This window comes from Bidens hawaiensis, unplaced genomic scaffold (genome assembly GCF_021521415.1).
Source record: "Bidens hawaiensis isolate Kalapana, Puna unplaced genomic scaffold, B.hawaiensis_p1.1 tig00000358_1, whole genome shotgun sequence".
Lineage (NCBI taxonomy): Eukaryota > Viridiplantae > Streptophyta > Magnoliopsida > Asterales > Asteraceae > Bidens > Bidens hawaiensis.
Genome location: NW_027491026.1, coordinates 1 through 22,735, shown reverse-complemented (window position 1 = coordinate 22,735; position 22,735 = coordinate 1). Strand labels below are relative to the sequence as shown.

Genomic DNA, 22,735 nt, shown 5'->3' with positions numbered 1-22,735 from the left:
CACAACATCCAGATGCATTCCCGACCAATAATATCCGGTATTCATCAGCTTTGTTACGACCATACGGGGGCCTGCGTGAAGACCACAAATGCATTCATGAACTTCTCTGATTAAGTAGCTCGCGTCTTCGGCATCCACGCATCTAAGTAGTGGGTCGAGGAAGGAACGTCGGTATAAAACACTGTCATGCATCTGATAGTTCAAGGCTTTGTGTTTTATCTTCCAGACCGTGATTTTTTCTTCTGGGAGAGCTGATGACAGGTATGCTATGATAGGTGTCATCCAAGATTCCACTCCAGTTTGAATTACCAAATCTTGATGTTGTGGGACGGACGGGCGATCCAGTATTTCAATGCGGATGTTTTTAGTAAAGTGTTCAAAATTCGTTGAAGCCAGCTTACTAAGGACATCCGCTGATTTGTTCTCGCTTCTCTTTATGTGAATTACTTTACATGAAGAAAACTGAAGCATCAAATCTTTCGCCTGTGACACGTATGAAGCCATTACATCATTTTTTGCTTCATACGTGCCATTGATCTGTCCTGCAATTAACATGGAATCCACGCGGGCTTCCATGTGTTTCATCCCGAGCTTCTTTAGCTATCCGCAGGCCTGCAAGAAAAGCTTCATACTCCGCCTTGTTGTTAGTACTCTTAAAGTCTAACTTTATGGCGTATGTAAATTTGTGGCCTTCGGGATTGACTAGCCTGAGGCCCGTGCCAGATCCCTTGCTGCTTGAAGCCCCATCCGTGAACAGTGACCAAATTTGTCCTAGTTCAGGAGGTGCTTGGGGTTGCTGCTCAATCAAACATTCTTTCTCTTTGTGTCGCGAAACTTCAGTGATAAAGTCCGCCAACACCTGCCCTTTAATTGTTGGTCTGGGTTTATATTCTATCGCATGTTCACCAGCTCGATGGCCCACTTCGCCAATCGCCCAGACAATTTCGGCTTATTCAGAACGTTCTTGAGTTGGTATCCAGTTAACACATAGATGGGGTGCCCGTGAAAGTACATGCGGAGACGTCGGGCGGCATAGACCAGTGCTAAAACAAGTTTTTCCAGCATTGAATTTCTGGTTTTCGGGTCTGATAATGTTCTGCTGACGTAGTAGATCAGTGTCTGAACATTCTTTCTATCCGTCTGGAGTACAGCCCCAATGGTGATGTCTGATGCCGACAAGTATAACGTAAAAGGTTCCCCCGCGGAAGGTGCTGTCAACGTGGGTAGTTCCATCAAACATTTGTTGACCTCCAAGAAAGCTTGTTCAGCTTCCGTGGTCCATTTAAAATGTGCCTTCTTGAGGCAGTTTCTCAACGTTGAGACGAACGGATAAGATTTAGCTGCATGATTCGCCAAAAAACGATTCAGGGCAACCAATCGACCATTACACGTCTGAACCTCTTTGAGGGAAGAAGGAGAAAGCATATGGGCTACGGCTTGGACCTTATCCAGATTAGCCTTGAAGCCCGCACCAGTGACAATTACCTCAAGAAATTTTCCTTCTTCCATTCCGAAAGAACATTTGGCTGGATTCAGCTTCATGTTGATACCCCTTAAGGTTTCGAATGTCTCTTCGATATCTCTCAACATTTGATATTCCTCAGTGCTTTTGATCACAAGAATGGAGTTATGTAAGAATTCTGTGAAGCAAAAGGAATATAACAACAATTCTCAGCTCCTAGAACTCCTAAACAAAATGGTGTTGCAGAAAGAAGAAATAGAACTTTGATTGAAGCTGCAAGAACCATGTTAGCAGATGCTAATCTGCCTGTCACTTTCTGGGCTGAAGCCATAAATACAGCCTGCTATGTTCAGAACAGGGTGCTTGTTAACAAAAGGCATAACAAAACTCCATATGAAATATTCAATAACAGAAAACCTTATATCTAGTTTTTAAAGCCCTTTGGATGCAAATGTTTTCTTCTGAACACAAGGGACTATTTGAACAAGTTTCAAACAAAATCATTGGATTGTTTCGGTCATCCATATAGACTTCCAAGTTTCGACCAATCTGACCTTTAAATGCTATGTCCATCAATCGTTGATATGTAGCCCCAGCGTTTTTTAGACCGAATGGCATCATTTTATAGCAGAATGTGCCCTGGTCTGTTTGGAACGCAGTCTTGTCTTCATCTCCCGCCGCCATGCGGATTTGATGATAGCCTTTGTAGGCATCACAAAAACATTTGAATTTGAATGGGGCTACGACATCAACCTTAAGATCGATCTCTGGCAACGGATAACAGTCCTTGGGACACGCCTTGTTTAGATCCTTGAAATCTATACAAATCCGCCATGTCCCATTGCTCTTAGGGACAATAACTGGATTGGCGACCCAAGTCTGATATTGGATTTGACGGATAATTCCAGCCTGTAAGAGCTCTTGAACTTGTTCATTCATTGCTTTTGTTTGTTCCGGGCCCATCTTACGTTTCTTTTGTACAATCGGAGTAAACGCCGGGTTCACCCGCAGCTTATGCTCTGCAATCTGTCGTGGAACCCCGGTCATGTCCGCGGGTTGCGACGCGAAGACATCAACGTTCTTTGTTAACAATTGTTTCAAAAAAGTCCTCACTATCTCAGAGATAGCAGGTCCAATTGTTACAGTTTGTTCTGGGAATTTCTTGTTTAGTACCCATTTCTCGGGTTCAGTTCGCCGGGTTTGCTTCGGAATCTTGCTAGGCTTAGAACTCTCTGTCGCGAAGCAATGGCGATTGACGTGAATGATAGCCACTCCGGTACGAGTTGGAATTCCAACTGCACCGTGTGCTGTAGAAGGATGAGCATTGAAATCTCCAATCGCTTCCCGCTCCAAGATAATGTCATGCTTCGATGTTGCTGGTAAAACTAAAAATTCGACCTCCTCGGTCCTTGAATGAACCCCGTCACTTAGAGTGACTGGGAAGGAAATCACCCCTCGCGGATGCATTACCTCACCTCCAAATCCCGATACAGGAGCATGAATGGGTTTCAATCTCTCCTTATCGTCCTCATCCAGCTGTTCGAAGCATTGTTCATACATTATGTCCGACGTATGACCGGTATCGAAGAAAATGTATTGCGAGCGATAGTGGCCGAAAAGGGCAGTGATGATCAAGGGGCTCTTGTTACTAGGACCTCCTTTGATTCGTGGGAAAATCACTGGCTCATTCTTCCACGCTTCTTCATCGGACTCTCGTCTCTTTCCCCCAACCTTACGTCCGCCCTGGATCATATGAACGTTCAAGTCCTTGACTTGCTTTTTTGGCGGGCCCTGGTTATCTTGCGCGGGAGCCTTACCAGTCCCGGGTTTTCCACATTTCACCAAATGTCCAAGTTTCCCAGTCTTTACAACCGCCTCAATCTCACTTTTCAAAACATTACATTCATTCGTGTTGTGACCGATGTCATCGTGAAATGAACAGTTGTTGGGGCCTCGATTCGAGGGTCCCATTTTGTTTTTATTGCCAATGAGAGATCTTGCATCGAATGGTTTTGATACCTCCGCGCTCGGCTGAAGTCTTGACCAGATTGGCCCCTTTGCTTGTTTATTAGGTCGTGGAGTTTGAAACTCTACTTTTAACTTTATCTTTGAGTTGTTATACCCCAAAGTTTTTTCAGTTATGGAATACAACTTTGTCGCGGTCATGATATCATTCCATTTTTGTGGCATTCCATCTCTACCGGTTAGTGTGCGGATCAATGCATCATATCTGACATTCTTGTGGAAGGCACCACGAAGCATGTCCTTGCTGATTTCACCGATGTTTAGACTTTCATCATTGAATCGGGTAATAAAATCTTCCACAGATTCGTTATCACGACGGATAACATCCAGAATTTCTGACTGATCACGAGTATGCTTCTTTTGCTGGATAAACTGTTGAGAAAACTTTTTCACCAGATCATCCCAGCTAGAAATTTAACCATCAGGTAACTTTTCAAACCATTCTCGTGCTGCCCCCTGTTAGTGTCAATGCGAACATGTGACACCAATAAGGGAGCGTCCATCCACTAACACCACCTACCGCCACAAAGTTTTGGAGATGATCGCTTGGATCAGTCATTCCATTATACTTTTCCACCGATGTAGGTATTTTAGCATTGATTGGAAAAGGTGCTGTAGCGATGCTTGTTATACTTCGATTTTTCAGCAAAGGCTGCTGGGCGGTACGGTTTAGTGAAATCTTCTTCCGCATCGCTATGATACTCAGTGTGGCGGACTACGTCCCGCGGGCGACTACTTCTTTCCCGCGAATGCATCCTGCTGTCACCAGTGAAAAACTGAAATCTTCCGGGTGATAAGTTGAATCATAACTATCGAACTCATCTACATAAGATGGCATCCGCATGTCCATCCGAGGACGGGGGCGTAACCTCCGTAATTCACCAAACTCCTGTTCCGTCTGTTGACTATAACGGATTTGACTTCCTCTCACTGTTGGTGGAGGAGAAAGAGATCTTCTGGGAGATTCTTCGTAGGTCAGAGTGCGAGCATGAAAACGTTCATTCCGCACTCTACGCTCAAATTCGGCTGTCAAGTTCTCTTGCAGGATGCGGAGCCACTCTTCCAGAGACAGTGGTCCCCTAGATCTAGAATTATGTCGATGAGTCCTCGCCAGATCAGAATCGCCTGAATCGTCCTCCAGACCCAATACTGATCGAGTTCGGCGAGTTTCTCCCATAATTCGTCCGAGGTCACCCAGATTGGAACCTTCCGGTTCCGTAACACGTCCCAAATCGGTAGGAGTTGGCCCAACTGGTGCTGTGACACGCTCAAGGGTACGACCACCCGGTGTTATATCGGCATTTCGTGAACCCGGAGCTGTGATACGTGCGAAAACATTTGAAGCAAAACCTTCAGGTGCTTCCGTATTACTAACACGTGAAGTAGGTGCAGGAGTTCCCGTCGGCCCCTCAGGAAGTTTACTCATACTGAACGAACCTAAAAATCAATGAAAACTTGTGCAGTTCTAACACCAAAACGGATGGCGCCAATGAAGAAACACAGATCCGATCCCCTAGACGGGTCCTGGATCCAATGAGTCCACAAGGTAGGATACGATAACAACCAACACAATATGAGTACAACTTCCCAAAGTCCAATGACCGGAACCTGCAAAACAGACACCGTGAGTCTCGTCACGGGAAGGACAAGAGGGGGGGTCTTCCCGTAACCACCCTCCGGCGTGAGAATCAGTACAGTTTTAAGAGAGAAAGTACTAAAGTATTAGAGTAAGTACAGTGAGAGTGAATGTGAATGAATACCTCATGTAGATTGAGAGGGTATTAATAGCCGAAGGATGTGAGAATTGTGATTGGGCCAACTGTCCATTTCTAGAAGATCTTAATAACCGTCTGGACGCGTGTCCCTTTGTGATAGGTTGAAATATACGTCCCATGTGCATGGGTATAACAAGTTGGACACGCGTCACTTCATGATATGACGAATTAAACCCTGGCCATGTGCACAGTTATAACAACCTGGCCAGGTGTCCTTCATTCATTGGCTGACGAGTCACGTATTCTCCAGCTAACAATCATGGTTGTTCTTCTAGAAGGTAATTAGTTATTTACAGCTGTCCTGTTGGCATTGCCTCCTGGTCATCTAAGCGGACGAATTTCTTGTCCTGCGGATGACGTCTGAGGGTGCCTGGATGCTTCCGCGTGTGGTGTAAGGATGTTCTTCCTCTACCATGTTGTGCGGGTGATCCATATGTTCCGCGGGTGGTATATGAGGGGTTCCTCTCCGACCCGCGGATGATACTTAAGGTTATTTGGGTCTTTTTGGTACCCTACCTCTATATCGATGAACTTCATATCACAAGTGATGTTGGATGACAAAAAAAATTAAATTTTTTGAACTCATTTATTTATAAATTTATATTCATCTAGCATACAAAACATGTACCTTGTAAAATCTTTAAAAGAATGTGTATATGACTCAAGCCTTCTTTTTGCCATTTTAATTTACGTTATTCATTGTACACGTTTCTAAGAAACGACACATTATTATGTATTTCGGCCTTGGCATTATGTCATCAAATCTTGTTTTTTAGTAGTCAATCGCATTGCATACGGATGACTTAATATGATGTCAAGATGAGGATTATGTGTTCTACGCAACGACCACTGAAAAATGATTAAAACCCAATTGATAGATGGCCCACATCACTAAAGACAAAAAAAAGTCCGTAGGGGCATATATATGGTTTTATTCTTATTATAAAATTTCTTTTCTTTGCGTCTCACCTAAAAAAACAAAAACAAAAACACAAAGATTTATTCCTTGATTTTATGGGTCCCACATCGTTGTATGGTCACATTGCAAGGGGCGTTGAAAAATAAGAGGGTGTGTTGTTTTAAAAGGTGTGTTTGCCTATATCAAGACCCTTAATTTCTTTTAGTAAGTGGTATTCGTTGCTTGTTGATTCCTGATTCACACGTCGACATTCAAAAAAGGTTAGAATAAAAGCCAACTATGGTCAGTTGTATAATCAATAACTATAAATAATGATATAAAAACGACGAATAGGTGAAAATCCAATGGCTCATCATAGGCTGCAATAATGCATCATCTAAAAAACAAAAAAAACTTGTTAACCTATGACATTGTCAAATTATTTGCATCCACAAAACACATAGGTTAACCTCATCATAATATAAACCAATACCTAATTTAAAGGGCAAAAACACTAACTTAAAGTAAGTTCTTATCAGTGATTCGATCCTATAATAAAAGTTGAAAAACTTAACAGTTGACGTAACACTCCAACTTTACACACACCACCACCAATCAAATTATGCCACGTCACCAACCCCAAATCCATCACATTTTGATGGAATTTGATACGGGTGGTGTGGTGTGATAGGTTTTGGTATATATACATACATATATATACATATAGGTTTTTGTGTGAGTGAGAGGAGTGTATTTGGGGTGTATATATATGTATATAGAGAGGGAGAGTTCCATCACTCAAACCCATCACTTGCGTGATGGCCATCACGCAAACATACCCATCACGCTTGAAGAAAGGACCGGCGGCGGTGTTCCACGCTCCATCAAGCTTGGTGGAAGCCCCATCACGAACCGCCCCGCTCCCCCTAAATCTACCATTACAAACAATTACTAAATTACAAAGCTTCATTTAAACCCCATAATCAAACAACCAATTACCTGTCATTAATCTTATTCTCCCTCTTTCCAAACAAACACCCAATCCCCATTAATGCAGAATCAACATCCATCGATCCATCCAAACGCCCTATCAAAAAAGACAACACACACAAACTAACCCACCCAAAGCCACGTGCCTTCCACGTGTATTCAACAACAAACACCACCAACACCCACTTCCAGAAATCCCCAATTTCCCCAATTCCAATTGCATTCCATTCACTCACTAAAAGCAATAATAATCCCCAAATCTTCACAATCCAAAACCCTAATTCCATCAATTGACACACTGGAGCAGCTAAAGACCATCGGGCGTGAGCTGGCCATGGGGTCCCAGGGCGGCTTCAACCAGTCTAAAGAGTTCCTTGATCTCGTCAAGTCCATCGGCGAAACCCGCTCCAAATCCGAAGAAGACCGGATCATCCTCCACGAGATCGAAACCCTCAAACGCAGGATCAACGACCCGGACATCCCCAAGCGGAAGATGAAGGAGTACATCATCCGCCTGGTCTACATCGAGATGCTCGGTCATGACGCCTCCTTCGGATACATCCACGCCGTTAAAATGACGCATGACGACTCCCTGCTGGTCAAACGGACCGGCTATCTGGCGGTCACGTTGTTTCTGAACGAGGATCATGATCTGATTATACTGATTGTCAATACCATCCAGAAGGATTTGAAATCCGATAACTTTTTGGTCGTGTGTGCCGCGTTGAACGCCTGTTGTCGGTTGATTAATGAGGAGACTGTGCCGGCTGTGATTCAGCAGGTGGTGGAGCTGTTGGGGCATCAGAAGGAGGCCGTGAGGAAGAAGGCAGTCATGGCGTTGCATAGCTTTCATCAGCGGTCGCCCGCCTCCGTGAATCATCTTGTGTCGAATTTTCGGAAGGTTGGTGCTTTATGGTTGGTTATACACACATTCTGCTTGTATAGATTAAAAATACAGTTTTAAGATTGCTTTGGGACTCTTTCGAACTAATGGGGCGGAATTTTGTGTCTGAATTGGCATGTTATGCATTGCATTATTAGTTAGCTTGTCGTTTTAGGGCTGGTTCATCTGAAAACTGAATCAATTGTGTTGGAAAGTTGAACACTTTAGTCTTTACATGATGCCATGTATACTTGGCTTAAAAAGCGCGTATATGATATATTTTATCCGTCTGGTTAAGAGACCCTTAAATGCAGAATCAACATCTTGTTACGAATTTCCGAAAGGTCGGTGCTTTATGGCTTTACATGCTGCACACATTGTACTTGTATAGATGTAATTTTACATGCATTATGGAGTGTACAGAATATGATGTTTGCAGTTAAGAGTTAGAAGGTTACTTAGTTAGATATAAAATCTGATTTATTTCTGCCAGCCAGACATGAGATCGATTTTTTAAAATACAGTTCTAAGTAGTCCTATTGTTTTTTGAATAGCTTTGGGTATGAAAAGATTGCTTTGGGTATGAAAAGATTGCTTTGGGATTCTTTTGAACTAATGGGGCGGAGTTTTGTTTTTGAAATGATATACTACTGTTAAATGCATTGCATTTATTAGTTAGCTTGTCGTTTTAGGGTTGGTTTACCTAAGAAGCTGAATCAAGCTTGTCTTGTATGAAAGGGGAAAAGATGCATCATACCCTGCATTCTTGGCTTAAAAAGAGTGTATACGATCTAATTCATCTTTCTAGTTGATAAACAAAGTTAGCTTTGAAAAATGTCGGCTCTGCGAGTGTTAAACTATTATTTATTGAGTTTAAAGGTGAAAACTTAGCCTAGAATAACTCAACTACTCAAATAGCCTACAGATGATTTATAACGGCTGAATCTGTAAATAGATTAATTGATCATATTTGTCGTATCTGCTTCTTTCTGTTGATTTATTTGCATGACGTATTGAGTTACAATAGACGTCTACCGGTGCAATTAAATGCACTCTGTTAAGTCTTTTTGCGTGTCTCATCATTCTTTTTGGATACTGGAAGCATTCTTACTATGGAAAGTTCATTTTTCGAAACGTGATAATATCAAGATTTTCTGATTCTTGATTTGTATGTCTTTTCTTTTGTAGAAACTTTCTGATAATGATCCTGGTGTGATGGGTGCTACACTTTGCCCTTTATATGATCTTATTGCAGTAGATGTAAATCCTTACAAGGATTTAGTTGCAAGCTTTGTGAACATTCTTAAACAAGTTGCTGAACGCAGATTGCCAAAAACTTACGACTATCATTCGACACCTGCTCCTTTTATACAGGTATGCGCTTAACTAGCCCTACATGTAGATACTTTATAGTCCTATTCTTAGAATATGTTATTCCTCATTTCTTAAAAAAGTAATATTCCTTTTTGGGTTGTTTGTTCCGAGATGCAATAATTTTTTTTAGATGAGTTTTCGGTTCTACTCTACCTTTGTTGCCCGTTTATGGTAATTACTTAGATTAGTAACTTTGTTATTGGTCCACAAGTTTTCTTTGCTTTTTGATCAATAGCCAAACATTATGAACTGCATGTCAAGTCAAATGTTGCAGTTGTTTCTTGGATAGGAGTGTTAATTTTGTTTTGGTTTTTTTAGTTTTTCATGCTCTGTTTGTTTAATTGGAGGATCAAAGCTTGATCCCATTAACCTTATGTAAGGTGGAACTTGGAAGCTAGATCAGATATATGATTTACTAAATGTAGTGATGACATTACTACTTGTGTGCCTAACTTAAACTGTAATTGTGTAAGCTTGGGCACATGAGCACATCTTTAATAGGAATGCTTCTAGACGTGCTTCGTTTCTTTTTTCTTAATAGGAAAACATTTATAAGCAACAAAAAGCTTAACAACCGTTTTAGAACAGTTAAGGTATACTAAAACAGAACTTAATATACTAAAATGGAGCCTAAAATAAATTACGAAGCCCTGCGATCTAGAAGCAATTCAGCAAATATAATGAACCTCGAGGGCCCTACACATGAAGAGAGTTTAACATTAACTTTTATTGTTGGCCAACTCTTTTTTGTATGCGTCATTTATGTCATACACCGTGTTAAGATTATCAGTTAATCAATTGTATAAATTAGTTTAAAAGAAACTTTTAACTTGTAACTGCGGTATTTAAAAGAACCGAACTAGATAAGCTCTTTGAAAATGAGTGATGTGAGTTACTAGACCACATAATGTTGATTGCTGCAAATATATGTATCTCTTCACTTACTTTTGGTATTCATTTTCGTACAATCATTTGAAGAAGTAATTTGTTACCACTGCAAATATACAAGATGGGTCGCTATTTCTAGTACTATTCAAGGATAATGGATCCATGAGAAGTAACTTTTAACATAGTTAATGTGCTTAGCACTATTCAAGAATAAAAAGATGGGTCAGTAGTTCTAGTAATAGCTGAGAAGTTGATGCTTTGGTGGTGTAGTTCTTCAAAGGTGCTTAAGGTGTGCACCTGCACCTAAAGCAAAATCATTGATATCCTCAAATTAGTAACCATGTCCATGAATTCATAAGGATACTAGACTGGGGACACGTAATAGAAAAAGTTGGGTCTTTTTAACAAAAAAGATTAGTCAAATGCTAAAACAGAAAAAAAGTGATCTTTATGTTTTCCTTGGATAGAGAATTTAATACAATAAATTAATTTTCTGATACCTGGCACAAATTTGGGCACATTAGGTAAAAAGTAAAAAGGATCTTAAGATAACAGATTTATTAGGCATGCTTAATATATCAAGTATGCGATTTATTTTCTTTCTTTGTTTGGTTTAGATTTGTAAACTTAACACATCTATAAACTCACCACCACTCACATTCTTAACTTTTTAGAATAGCTAATGGTTGTAAAAGTCCACCGGGAAGCACCGAACTAGCCTTACATCGTTGGCAGGTATCACACTCACGGATAAACTGTTTAATAGTAGAGGTCATACCAATCCAATACACATTAGCAGCCAACCTGCGATATGTTCGATAAAATCCCGAGTGACCCCCCGTAGCGGTGACGTGAAATTCATGGAGAAGAGCCGGAATATATTTGGATTGCCGAGAAATAACCACAACAAGACATTATTTTTGATAGAATACCCATGGTATTTTTCTGGATTTGCCAAATACTTAGCGCGTAGTGTTTGAATTTCCGTATCACCTTGAGCTTCTTCAATCAGTAGGGCCCCTTGCAACCAAATAGGGGTAGAGACAGCCTGAAATAATAACCCGGAATCAGCCCGACGGGATAAAGCATCGGCAGCTCGATTCTCCCGACCTGGCTTGTATTGAATATCAAAGTCGTACCCCAAAAGTTTAATGACCCAGTTCTGTTGATCAGACGTTGTAATAAAAATTTGAGGCTCTTTTGATCCGTACACACCGTGAATTTAGAGCCCAACAAATAAGGACGCCAATGTTGCACCGCCAAAACTAATGCCATCAATTCCCGTTCATATGCGGACTTTGAAACATTCCGAACGCTTAAAGCTTTACTAAAGTAAGCAATCGGCTTGTTATGTTGCATCAAAACCGCCCCAATTCCGCATCCAGTTGCGTCACATTCAACCACAAAGGGAATGGAAAAATCTGGCAAAGCTAACACCGGTGCCGAGACTAGAGCTTGTTTCAATTGATCAAAAGCTGTTTGAGCCACTGGAGTCCAAATAAACGCATCTTTCTTAGTGAGATCAGTCAAAGGACGTGCAATACTACCATAATTTTTCACAAACTTCCGATAATACCCCTTCAACCCCAAAAAACCTCGAAGAGCCTTCAAAGTAGTGGGAACCGGCCAATTTACCACAACAACAACTTTCGAGGGATCCATTGATACCCCTTGACCATTATTGACATGACCCAAGTAATCGACAGTGTGTTGACCAAAACTGCATTTGTCGGGATTAACTTTGAAATTATGAAGTAATAAAATCTGAAATACCTCATTTAAATCATTGATATGAGAATCCCAAGTAGGGCTGTGAACAAGAATGTCATAAATTAAATGACCACCTTATGTCGAAGAAGCGGGAGAAAAATGTCATTCATCACAGATTGAAATGTGGCCGGTGCGTTCATGAGACCGAAAGGCATGACTAAGTACTCGTAATGCCCGTCATGTGTACGAAAAGTCGTCTTTGTGATGCTATCCGGATGCATCCTAATCTGATTATAGCCGGACTTGAGGTCCAATTTAGAGAAAAAACTAGAACCGTGCAATTCATCAATGAGCTCATCAACAACCGGTATTGGGTACTTATTGGGAATCGTTGCGCTATTCAAAGCCCGATAATCAACACACATACGCCATCAATTATCTTTTTTTCGAACCAGAATGACTGGACTCGAAAAAGCACTTGTGCTAGGTCGAATCATACCGATATGCAATAATTCACGAACCTGCCTTTCAATCTCTGTCTTTTGAACATGAGGATAACGGTATGGTTGTATACATATGGGATTGTTAAAAGATAACTAAATGTGGTGGTCATGAGAACGAACCGGCAGAAGAGACGAAGGGGGCTGAAAAATCACATCAAATTGTTGAAAGAGAGAAGATAAGGTAGATTGTTGGGAGTCGGTTAGTAAAGAGAAGACATGAGCAGCAACAGTAGAAGGTACATCAGTCAGTCCCTCCATAGACAACCATGAATGTAGCGCTGACAAGGAAGATTGACCGGATTGCAGCCCTTGTAATTGGACCGATTTCCTCTGATATTGGAACCGCATCCTCGAATGTTCCCAATCATGGATAACCTCCCCCAAAGACTTCAACCAATCCAACCCCAAAATAAAATCCAATGAACCCGTGTCAAAACTAGTGCATTCACTGAAAAAGAACAGGGACCAATGGTCACAGGTAGAGCTACACACCGTTCATAAACGTAAACGAAGTGACCGTCACCCAATTTGATTTTTATGCCCTTGAACTTAGAGGAAGTCAAACCTAACTCGGTGACCAAACGACAAGAAATGAAGCTGTGAGAAGCCCCACTGTCCACTAACATAAAGATTGTAAAGCCCAATAGGAGACCTTCCAATTTCATAGTAGAAAACGACTCTTGAGCAGCCAAAATACCCATAAATTCTAATGCATTACAGGTCCCGTGAGAACAATCAGAGTCATTATCCTGAGTTGCCAGCTGATCCGTTTGCAAGACACATTGATCCCCACTCGGGAAATCATCCTCGTCATCCCCCAATAACAATAATCGTAACTTACCTTCAGGACATTTGTGAGTAGGCCTGTACTGTTGACCACAACGAAAACAAAGTCCCTTCTTGCGTCGATCGTCATATTCAGTACGAGACAATGAACGAACACCTCTATCACGAGGGGAAAGCTGCCCTAAGTCAGTCACCGGAAAAGAGGAATTAGAGTTTACAACTGACCTTGGAGAGTCAACCCTTGGGAAAACAGGTCTGTCACCTGATCTAAAAGGAGAAATGGGCTTGGACCCCGAACGGCCCATGACAGAAGAACCATCTCTAAACCCAATCGAGTGAGGCCCATTAGGGTAAAGATAACGGAATTGGCCCAAGGTATCTTGACCCGAAGCTGGATGCAGCATCAGCTCCACCTCCTTCGCCAAGTACATGGCATCCAGACGAGATTTAGGACGGTGAAGACGCACCCATTTTTTGACATCGTCTTTCAAACCCGCCACAAAATAGTGAAAGACCCGCCACAAAATAACCAAGCGATTGTGATTCGGGTAATCGCGGAACCAGAGAAAGAAGGTACTCAAAGTCATCAATATAATCAAGAATAGAGTCTGCCTGTTTAATTGTAGCCAATTGCTCATATGGGTTTTGAATCTCCAAACTACTGAAGCGTTGAAGAAGCTCCAATTGAAAATCAGACCACGAAATTGTGGGATGGACCTGTGTGATTATTATGAACCAGTGTTGGGCCACCCCAATCATGCTCAAACGAGCTAATTGCAATCGATCATCATCCACTGTGTGTTTCAAATCAAAGTATACATTCGCTTTTTGAATCCACCCCTGAGGATCAAACCCAGAAAACTCAGGTAGCTTTACCTTCTTAACCGCCCATGGCAGGATGGAAGAATGATCAGTGTTCACTGACGGACCGGGACGAGATCTGGCACCGGAAACATCAAAACCCAGATCTGATTTCCCAGAATCCAACGAGTCATCAACAACCCTCTTATCCTGCTTTGCCATCCAAGTCAATACCACTTTTCGGAATTCCCCAGGTTCCCCTCTTTCCACGCACAACGATTTCTCCACTGATTGTAGAGAAGTACGAAAATTAGCAAAATCAGACCGTAATTGCTTAATCTGAGCTTCCTGTGCATCTAATCGAGAATTTGTACGGGTTTCCATGATGATAAATGTCGAAACACAAACGGCATGTCAAGGCAGTGTCGGACCAATGATAGGTATTGAATCAGCAAAGAACAGAGTATAGCAAATGTAAATATAAAGTGGATATGAAATCTGAATTTGTGTAAGAACTATGATGTAAAGGAAGGGAATGATTGATTGAATAAGAAAAAGAAAGTACAGCATAATAGGATAGCGACCTCTTAACAACCCAAGGATACTCCTCTCATTGCATAAAGCAAGAGCCGTTCACAATAACAAATTACATAACATAACAATAAAGATTATTCCCTTCCTATTTATACTAACATGTGCCCACTTAGCCACTTTGCATCTTGCCCCTCCTTGAATACACAATTAATTCTTTTGGTCCCTCATGATTCTTATCAGTTTGGTTTAGATTTGTAAACTTACACATCTATAAACTCACCACCATTCACATTCTTAACTTTTTAGAATTTCTGATTCTTAGTATTCACTTATCGCTTACACATATCCCATACATAGAAAGGCACTATTCAAGGTTGTATCTACTTATATGGATTAAAATTCTCAATCATACTATGTTAGTAACTAGGCATAACTAGCACGTGTGCAAAAGCAGAGGTATGATTGTAATTGTATAAACTATGAAGGACAAATAGAGGAATTTCGTGTTCTATTTCTTTTTATTAGACTAGCAGTAAGGATGTGTTGAATGCCTATTTTGTTATCTTGATCATTGCAACTTGCAAACTTCTTTGATTTTAACTTTAAATCCATCATGACATCATTTAAACATTGTACACGCCCTATATTTATCCCATTTCATACGATCTCGACATCTTAACATATTTGACTTCTTTTTTACTGGATTTAGAGCATTCTCAGCCCACCCCCATCCCCATCTCTATAATTATACTAAAAAACACTACATTCCCCTCTCAAGTTCAATTAAATAATACTTTTTATACCTTTATCTTTATAGTTTCTCTCGTCTTTACTCACAATCAATTTCAACAAATATTAAAAATAAAAGGGTGCAAAAACAAGCTTTCCCAAAATTTACAAAAAAACACTAACTTTTCTCTCTCCTTCACTCACAACCACTCTTAACCCCATCCTATAGTTTACAAAAACTTCCCACAAAAATTTAGGGGATGGGTTGGGATGCTCTTATACCCAAATTAAATTGAAATTCGCGCATCTTTGATTGCATGTGCTCTTTATCATCATCTCACCATTCCGTTTGTGTGATAAACTGTCGTATTACATTTCTCGTATATAATACATGCACAAGATAAGGGTTTTAAACTTTCCTTTGAATCTCAGTTCTTGATTTGTTTCCTTTCATTTCCCTTTGTTTTTGTTAGGTTCGGAGTCACACACAAACACGAATACAATAGTAAAACCGAAAGAATAAACGAAAGAGACACAAGGATTTAAGTGGTTCGGTCACGGTGTATGACCTACGTCCACTGTCGATAACTAGGGTTTTCTTATTATTGAGTGATACCAACTTACAAGTACAGGAGAGAATATATAGACTAGACAATTAGGGTTTAACCCTTTAACTAAACTGGGCCTGATTAGAGCTTTTGGGCTTGGCCAAAACTCAAACAGCTTAATCTCCTAATTCTGTCCGGACCCGACCCATGATGGATCGGAGACCACAACATAACAATCTCCCACTTGGGCTTCGAGACATCTTCTCTAAACCACCACTTGGATGCGTCAAACATTTCAACCTGCTCCCATTTGGAGACGTAAAATGTCTTCACCTGCATTGCCTTGTACATGTAAAATAAAACCCATCTGGTTTTGCACCTCCTAGTTACCCTTCGCCTTCTCAACATTATTCCTGAAGGCCTGCTGAAGCTCTGCATAGCTTCAGCTTATCCAGCATCACCGGCTTGGTGAACATATCTGCTGGATTCTTAGCACCTGAGATATTTTTCAAACTGAAAACACCATCACTGATCAAATCTCTGACAAAGTGATATCTCCTCCCGATGTGCTTAGTCTTCGAATGATAGACTGGATTCTTCGCAAGTTTCACTGCACTCTCATTGTCACAATATAAGAAGAACTCTGCCTGTTTCTTTCCCAACTCTTCAAGAAAAGTTCTCAACCATACTAATTCTTTACTTGCTTCGGCTGCTGCCATATATTCTGCCTCAGTGGTTGATAAAGCAACACTTTTCTGAAGTCTGGACATCCAACATACTGCTGTTCCCCCAACTGTGAAAACATAACCAGTAGTGCTTTTAAACGTCTTCTTACATCCACCCAGATCAGCATCTGAATAACCCCTGAGAATTGTATCCTTCCCCTTAAAACATAACCCCAAACTGGAAGTACCCTTTAAGTATCTGAGTAACCATTTCACCGCTTCCCAATGTTCCTTTCCCGGATCCGACATAAAACGACTAACTACCCCGACAGCATGAGCAATGTCTGGCCGTGTACAAACCATGGCGTACATGAGACTGCCAACAGCAGATGCATACGGAACTTTAGCCATCTCTGTTCTTTCTTCCTCTGTTCTGGGAGACTGGTCTTTGGTAAGTTTGAAATGACTTCCCAGAGGTGTGTTTCTCGGTTTAGTCTTCTCATCATTCATCCTGAATCTTTCTAACACTTTCCCTATGTATTTCTCTTGGGATAGTGTTATGGAGCCATCTTTCTTTCTGGATATACTCATCCCCAAAATCTGTTTGGCTGTACCAAGATCTTTCATCTCAAATTCATCAGACAACTGTTTCTTCAACTTGCGAATCTCCTTCATATCAGATCCTGCAATTAACATATCATCTACATAAAGAAGTAGAATGATAAATGAGCCTTTAAACTTCTTTAAGTAGCAGCAATGGTCGGCCTCGCATTTCTTGTACCCAGTTCTCACCATAAAATCATCAAACTTTAGGTACCATTGCCTAGGTGCCTGCTTCAGACCATACAAGCTTTTCTTCAATTTGCAGACCCATTTTTCTTTCCCGGCAACCTGAAATCCCTCAGGTTGTGCCATATAGATCTCCTCGTCAAGATCACCATGTAAAAATGCTGTCTTAACATCTAATTGCTCTAGATGTAAATTTTCTGCAGCAACAATACTTAAGATCAATCTGATGGTGGTCATCTTCACAACTGGAGAGAATATTTCATTATAATCAATTCCCTTCTTTTGCTGGAAACCCTTGACCACTAAACGAGCTTTGTATCGTTTAGACCCATCATGTTCTTCCTTGACTCTATAGACCCATTTATTCTGTAGAACTCTTTTATCTGGTGGAAACTTGGTTAAAACCCATGTCTGGTTTTTACTCAAAGAGTTCATCTCCTCCTTCATAGCATGCTCCCACTGGAGCGAATCTTTCAACTTAAGTGCCTCATAATAACTCTCTGGCTCACCATTTTCAGTTAAAAGGAGATAATTAACTGAAGGTTTGTAACGTACCGGCTGTTTAGAAACTCTGGTGGACCTCCTAACCCAGTGCTGAGGCGGGTCAGGTTCTTGTGGAGACTGTTCATCCTCAGACTCTGAACTCCCACTGTCAGAGACTCCCTCTGACTCTTCATTTCCACCAATATCATCATCTTCAAATTCAGGAACTGTGGTTTCTTCAGTTTCTGTCTCGGGTTCGGTAGCTGACTCAACTGTCTTTTTCTGAGCATCAATTTCATATTCAACCTGCTCTTTCTGAACCCTTGATTTTGAAGTGTTTCTATCTTTGTATAACTCAGCCTCATTAAAAGTTGCATGCTTGCTTCTGACTACTTTTCTGCTTTCTAAATCCCAAAGCCTGTAGCCCATTTCGTTTGACCCATATCCAATGAAAACATATTTTTTAGCTTTAGCATCAAGCTTGTCATTTTTCACTAGATCATAAGCGCTACACCCAAAGACTTTCAAATGCTTATAATCTGCAGCTTTACCTTTCCACTCTTCTTCTGGTGTCTTGAAACCCAACGGTACTGACAATCCCCGGTTAATTAAATAAGCTGCAGTGTTAACTGCATCTGCCCAGAACGTCTTTGGAAGCCCGGCATTAAGTCTCATACTTCTTGCCCTTTCATTTAACGTCCTGTTCATTCGTTCTGCCACTCCATTTTGTTGAGGAGTGCCAGGGACTGTAAAGATCATCCGAATACCGTACTCTTCACAATAATCACGGAATTCTTTGCTAACGTATTCACCACCGTTATCCGACTTCAGGCATTTCACCTTCAAATCAGTTTCCAATTCAACAGCAGTTTTCCATTTCTTAAAAGTATCAAAAACATCAGATTTATTTTTAAGAAAGTAAACCCATACCTTGCGTGTCGAATCATCAATGAAGGTGACATAATAGTGCGATCCTCCCAAAGAAGAGACTGAAGTTGGTCCATAGACATCAGAGTGAATAAGCTCCAATTTCTGAGCTTTCGGTTGTTTTCCGGTCTTCACAAAAGATACTTTCTTCTTTTTACCGAAAACACATGGTTCACAAAATTCAGATTCAACCTTCTTCAGTTCTGGAATTTTTCCTCTAGCAACGAGCATTTTCATCCCTTTTTCACTCATGTGGCCGAGTCGTTGGTGCCACAAACTAGACTGACTCGGTCCACTGGTCACTGCATTTACCCCATCAGCTGGAATTTCAACCATGTATAAAGTGCCCTTCTTTTTACCTCTGGCGATCACAAGATTCCCTTTCACAACTTTCCATTGACCCCCACCAAACATAACATCATATCCTTGGTCATCTAACTGCCCAACAGAAATTAGCTTTCTTCTAAGGCTAGGAACGACCCGAACATCCTTTAGAGTCCATGAGGTGCCCAATGAAGTTTTTTGTTCAATATCCCCCATCCCCGTGATATCAACAGCATGATTATTAGCCAAACGAACTTTACCAAAATTACCTGTTCGGAGATTCTTCATCTTCTTCGTGCTATAAGTGGCGTGAAAAGATGCACCAGAATCCATAATCCATGAATCTGTTGATTCTTCAACACAGCAGATAAGAGTCTCTTCTGAACCTTCTGAATCATCTGAACCGGTGGCCAGATTAACTTCCTTCTTAGATTCTTTCTTTTCTTTTGAAATTGAGGGGTTAGGGCATTGGTTTCTGAAATGCCCCATTTCTTTGCAATTCCAACACTCAATGTCTTTTCTGGGCTTTGACTGACTTCTTCTTCTAGACTTTGACCTACCCCTGCCATTACCTTTCTCTCTTCTCCTACCTCTCCCTTCGGTGCTCAATATAGAACTAGATGTCTCACCAGAATTCCTTCTTCTTATGTCCTCCCCTAAAATCAAATCCCGAACTCCTTCAAAAGTAAGCTTAGTATTCCCAGAAGAACTACTAACTGCAGTAACAGTCCCTGACCAACTTTCGGGTAACGAGGATAACAAGAGTAACGCTTGAACTTCATCATCAAACTTGATATCAACAGAAGACAAACGAGAAATAATAGTGTTGAAGTCATTAACATGAGAGGTAACAGATGCCCCTTCCTTCATTCTGGTGTTAACTAGCTGTCTAATCAGAAATACCTTGTTTGATGCAGAAGGCTTTTCATACATATTTGACAAGGCTTTCATAAGACCATACGTGGTAGTTTCATTTACAATATTGAATGCCACATTCTTAGCTAGTGAGAGTCTAATAACAGCTATGGCTTTTCTGTCAAGTACCTTCCACTCATCATCTTTCATACTTTCCGGTTTCCTCTCTTCTAGTGCTTCCATTAAGTCTTTCTGACATAGCAAATCCTCAATTTGCATTTTCCACCATCCAAAATCCTGACCATCAAACTTCTCAATCTTGATCTTTCCGTCCTCAGCCATTATCCAAACTGAGTTTTGATTACAGCAAACAACCAAACTACCCAAGGAATAAAAGGACTGGAAACTGATCAGAAAAAACGAACCAGCAGCTGCGGAACCCTAATCAGCGGCGGCGGAACTGTAGCGGCGGCGCGGTACTGTAGCGGCGGCGGTACTGTAGCGGCGGCGGTGGAACTGTAGCAGCGGAGCAGCGGCGGCGGAACTGTGTGTATAATCGAGAACCAGGCTCTGATGCCAATTGTTAGGTTCGGAGTCACACACAAACACGAATACAATAGTAAAACCGAAAGAATAAACGAAAGAGACACAAGGATTTAAGTGGTTCGGTCACGGTGTATGACCTACGTCCACTGTCGATAACTAGGGTTTTCTTATTATTGAGTGATACCAACTTACAAGTACAGGAGAGAATATATAGACTAGACAATTAGGGTTTAACCCTTTAACTAAACTGGGCCTGATTAGAGCTTTTGGGCTTGGCCAAAACTCAAACAGCTTAATCTCCTAATTCTGTCCGGACCCGACCCATGATGGATCGGAGACCACAACATAACAGTTTTCCACTGCTGATTCCAGCCAACTTGTATGAATTCAAACTTTGTATCATCCAATATTTGTTTAGCCCAACATGGATTACAAAATAATAAAAATAGTAAAATATGCCTATTAACTGACTTGGACAATATATTTCGCACTGCATCAACTTGCAATATAACATTTACGCATAACTTTAAACCTTGTAACGTACCGTATATGCTACTTGATTCATATAAAAAGATTGTAACACGTGTTTTACACAACAACACCATTCACATGGACCACAAAAAAACTCCAGATGGAGTTGTAATATACACCGTTCTATAGCCCTAAACAAATGGCATATATGGCCAATTATAATTGATATTACATGTGTGCTCGATATATGAAGTAGGTTTTTTTTTGTGTGTGTGAATTGTCATCGCTGTTATAAAGCAAGTCTTTGGGATAAATCCTTGCTCATTATACTTAATAGTTATTACACATCAAATTTTCTGCGTCTGTTGTCCTTTAGGGGGTGTTTGGGATTGCTTATTTTCACCAACTTATAACTTATAAACTTTTTGAAAAGTAATAAGGTGTTTGGGATTGCTTATATTGTGAGAGGAAAAGTTTGATAAGTTACAATGTTGTAACTTATTAACTTAATGAAAAGTTATAAGGAGGTAAAATAAGGAATACCAAACACCCCCTTAATTTTATTGAAAAAATCTGAGGTAAGAGTATCTATCCTATAAACTAGTTCTTTGTCTTCTACTCTTCTTTTAACTTTATATGCAATTTTGATTATTGATATTGCTACCTCTTGTTGTATTGATTAAAAACAAGTCTTAATTTTGGTATCATAATATCTCTTTTAAATATGCAGATTAAGTTGTTAAAAATCTTGGCATTACTTGGTAGTGGTGACAAAAAGTCCAGTGAGCAAATGTATACAGTCATCGGGGACATACTGAGGAAAAGTGACACAGCCAGTAACATAGGAAATGCCATTATTTTTGAATGCATATGTTGCATCTCTTCAATACAACCGAGTCCCAAGTTATTGGAATCAGCTGCTGATGCAATCGCCAAATTCCTCAAGGTGTTTCCTTACTTCTATACTCTTTAACACCTAAACTATAAAAGTTTAGTTTCTTTTTTCTTTAATACATGCCAAGTCTTATATGAAAATATTTTTCATTTTAGAGTGACAGTCATAATTTGAAGTACATGGGTATCGATGCTCTTGGTCGATTGATACGAATAAGTCCAGAAATTGCTGAACAACATCAACTTGCTGTGATTGATTGTCTAGAGGTGAGTACTCAGTTAAATCAGTAAATATATGTTTATCTAGTTTGGAAATAAGGTTAAGGGGCAATTCATATGTACCCCTAAAATCTTGGAAAATATCATATATACAACCATGCAAAACTAAAAGTATAGTATCGTAAATGCCCTTACAAAATGGTTAAAATCTCAAATATAACCAATTCATTAAAAACAATTTATAAATGGCCATTTTACTCTTATTTTTCTAAAACTTTAAAATGTCATATATGCCCATCTTTAACTTCAATTTAAAAAAAAAAAAGAGAGACGACACTTCAGTTTGCTTGTCGTTGATGTCAATCAAAATCCAAATAAAAAAATAGGGTTTTAAATATATATCATGGAAACGGGTAGGATGGTCATTAAGTAAAGGTTCATTAAAGTTGGGTATATGATATTATTAGTTTTGGTTGAGTATATATGAAAATTTTCTAGTTATATATGAAATTAATTCTAAGATTAATTACTTGTTGATGCAGGATCCGGATGACACTCTAAAGAGGAAAACCTTTGAATTGCTTTATAAAATGACAAAATCCTCCAATGTGGAAGTTATAGTAGATCGTATGATTGATTACATGATTAGCATCAAT

General features: G+C 40.3%; 1 protein-coding gene across 1 annotated transcript; it reads left to right on the top strand.

Annotated features, from left to right (window-relative positions):
* Positions 1-7,430: 7,430 nt before the first annotated feature.
* Positions 7,431-22,729, top strand: LOC143622551 (AP-4 complex subunit epsilon-like; the record flags this gene model as incomplete). The annotated part of the gene is made up of 5 exons (XM_077093665.1): positions 7,431-8,051; positions 9,222-9,407; positions 21,697-21,912; positions 22,017-22,127; positions 22,622-22,729. Coding segments are annotated over exons 1-5 (1,188 nt in total), but the record flags the coding sequence as incomplete, so codon positions are not given.
* Positions 22,730-22,735: the final 6 nt, after the last annotated feature.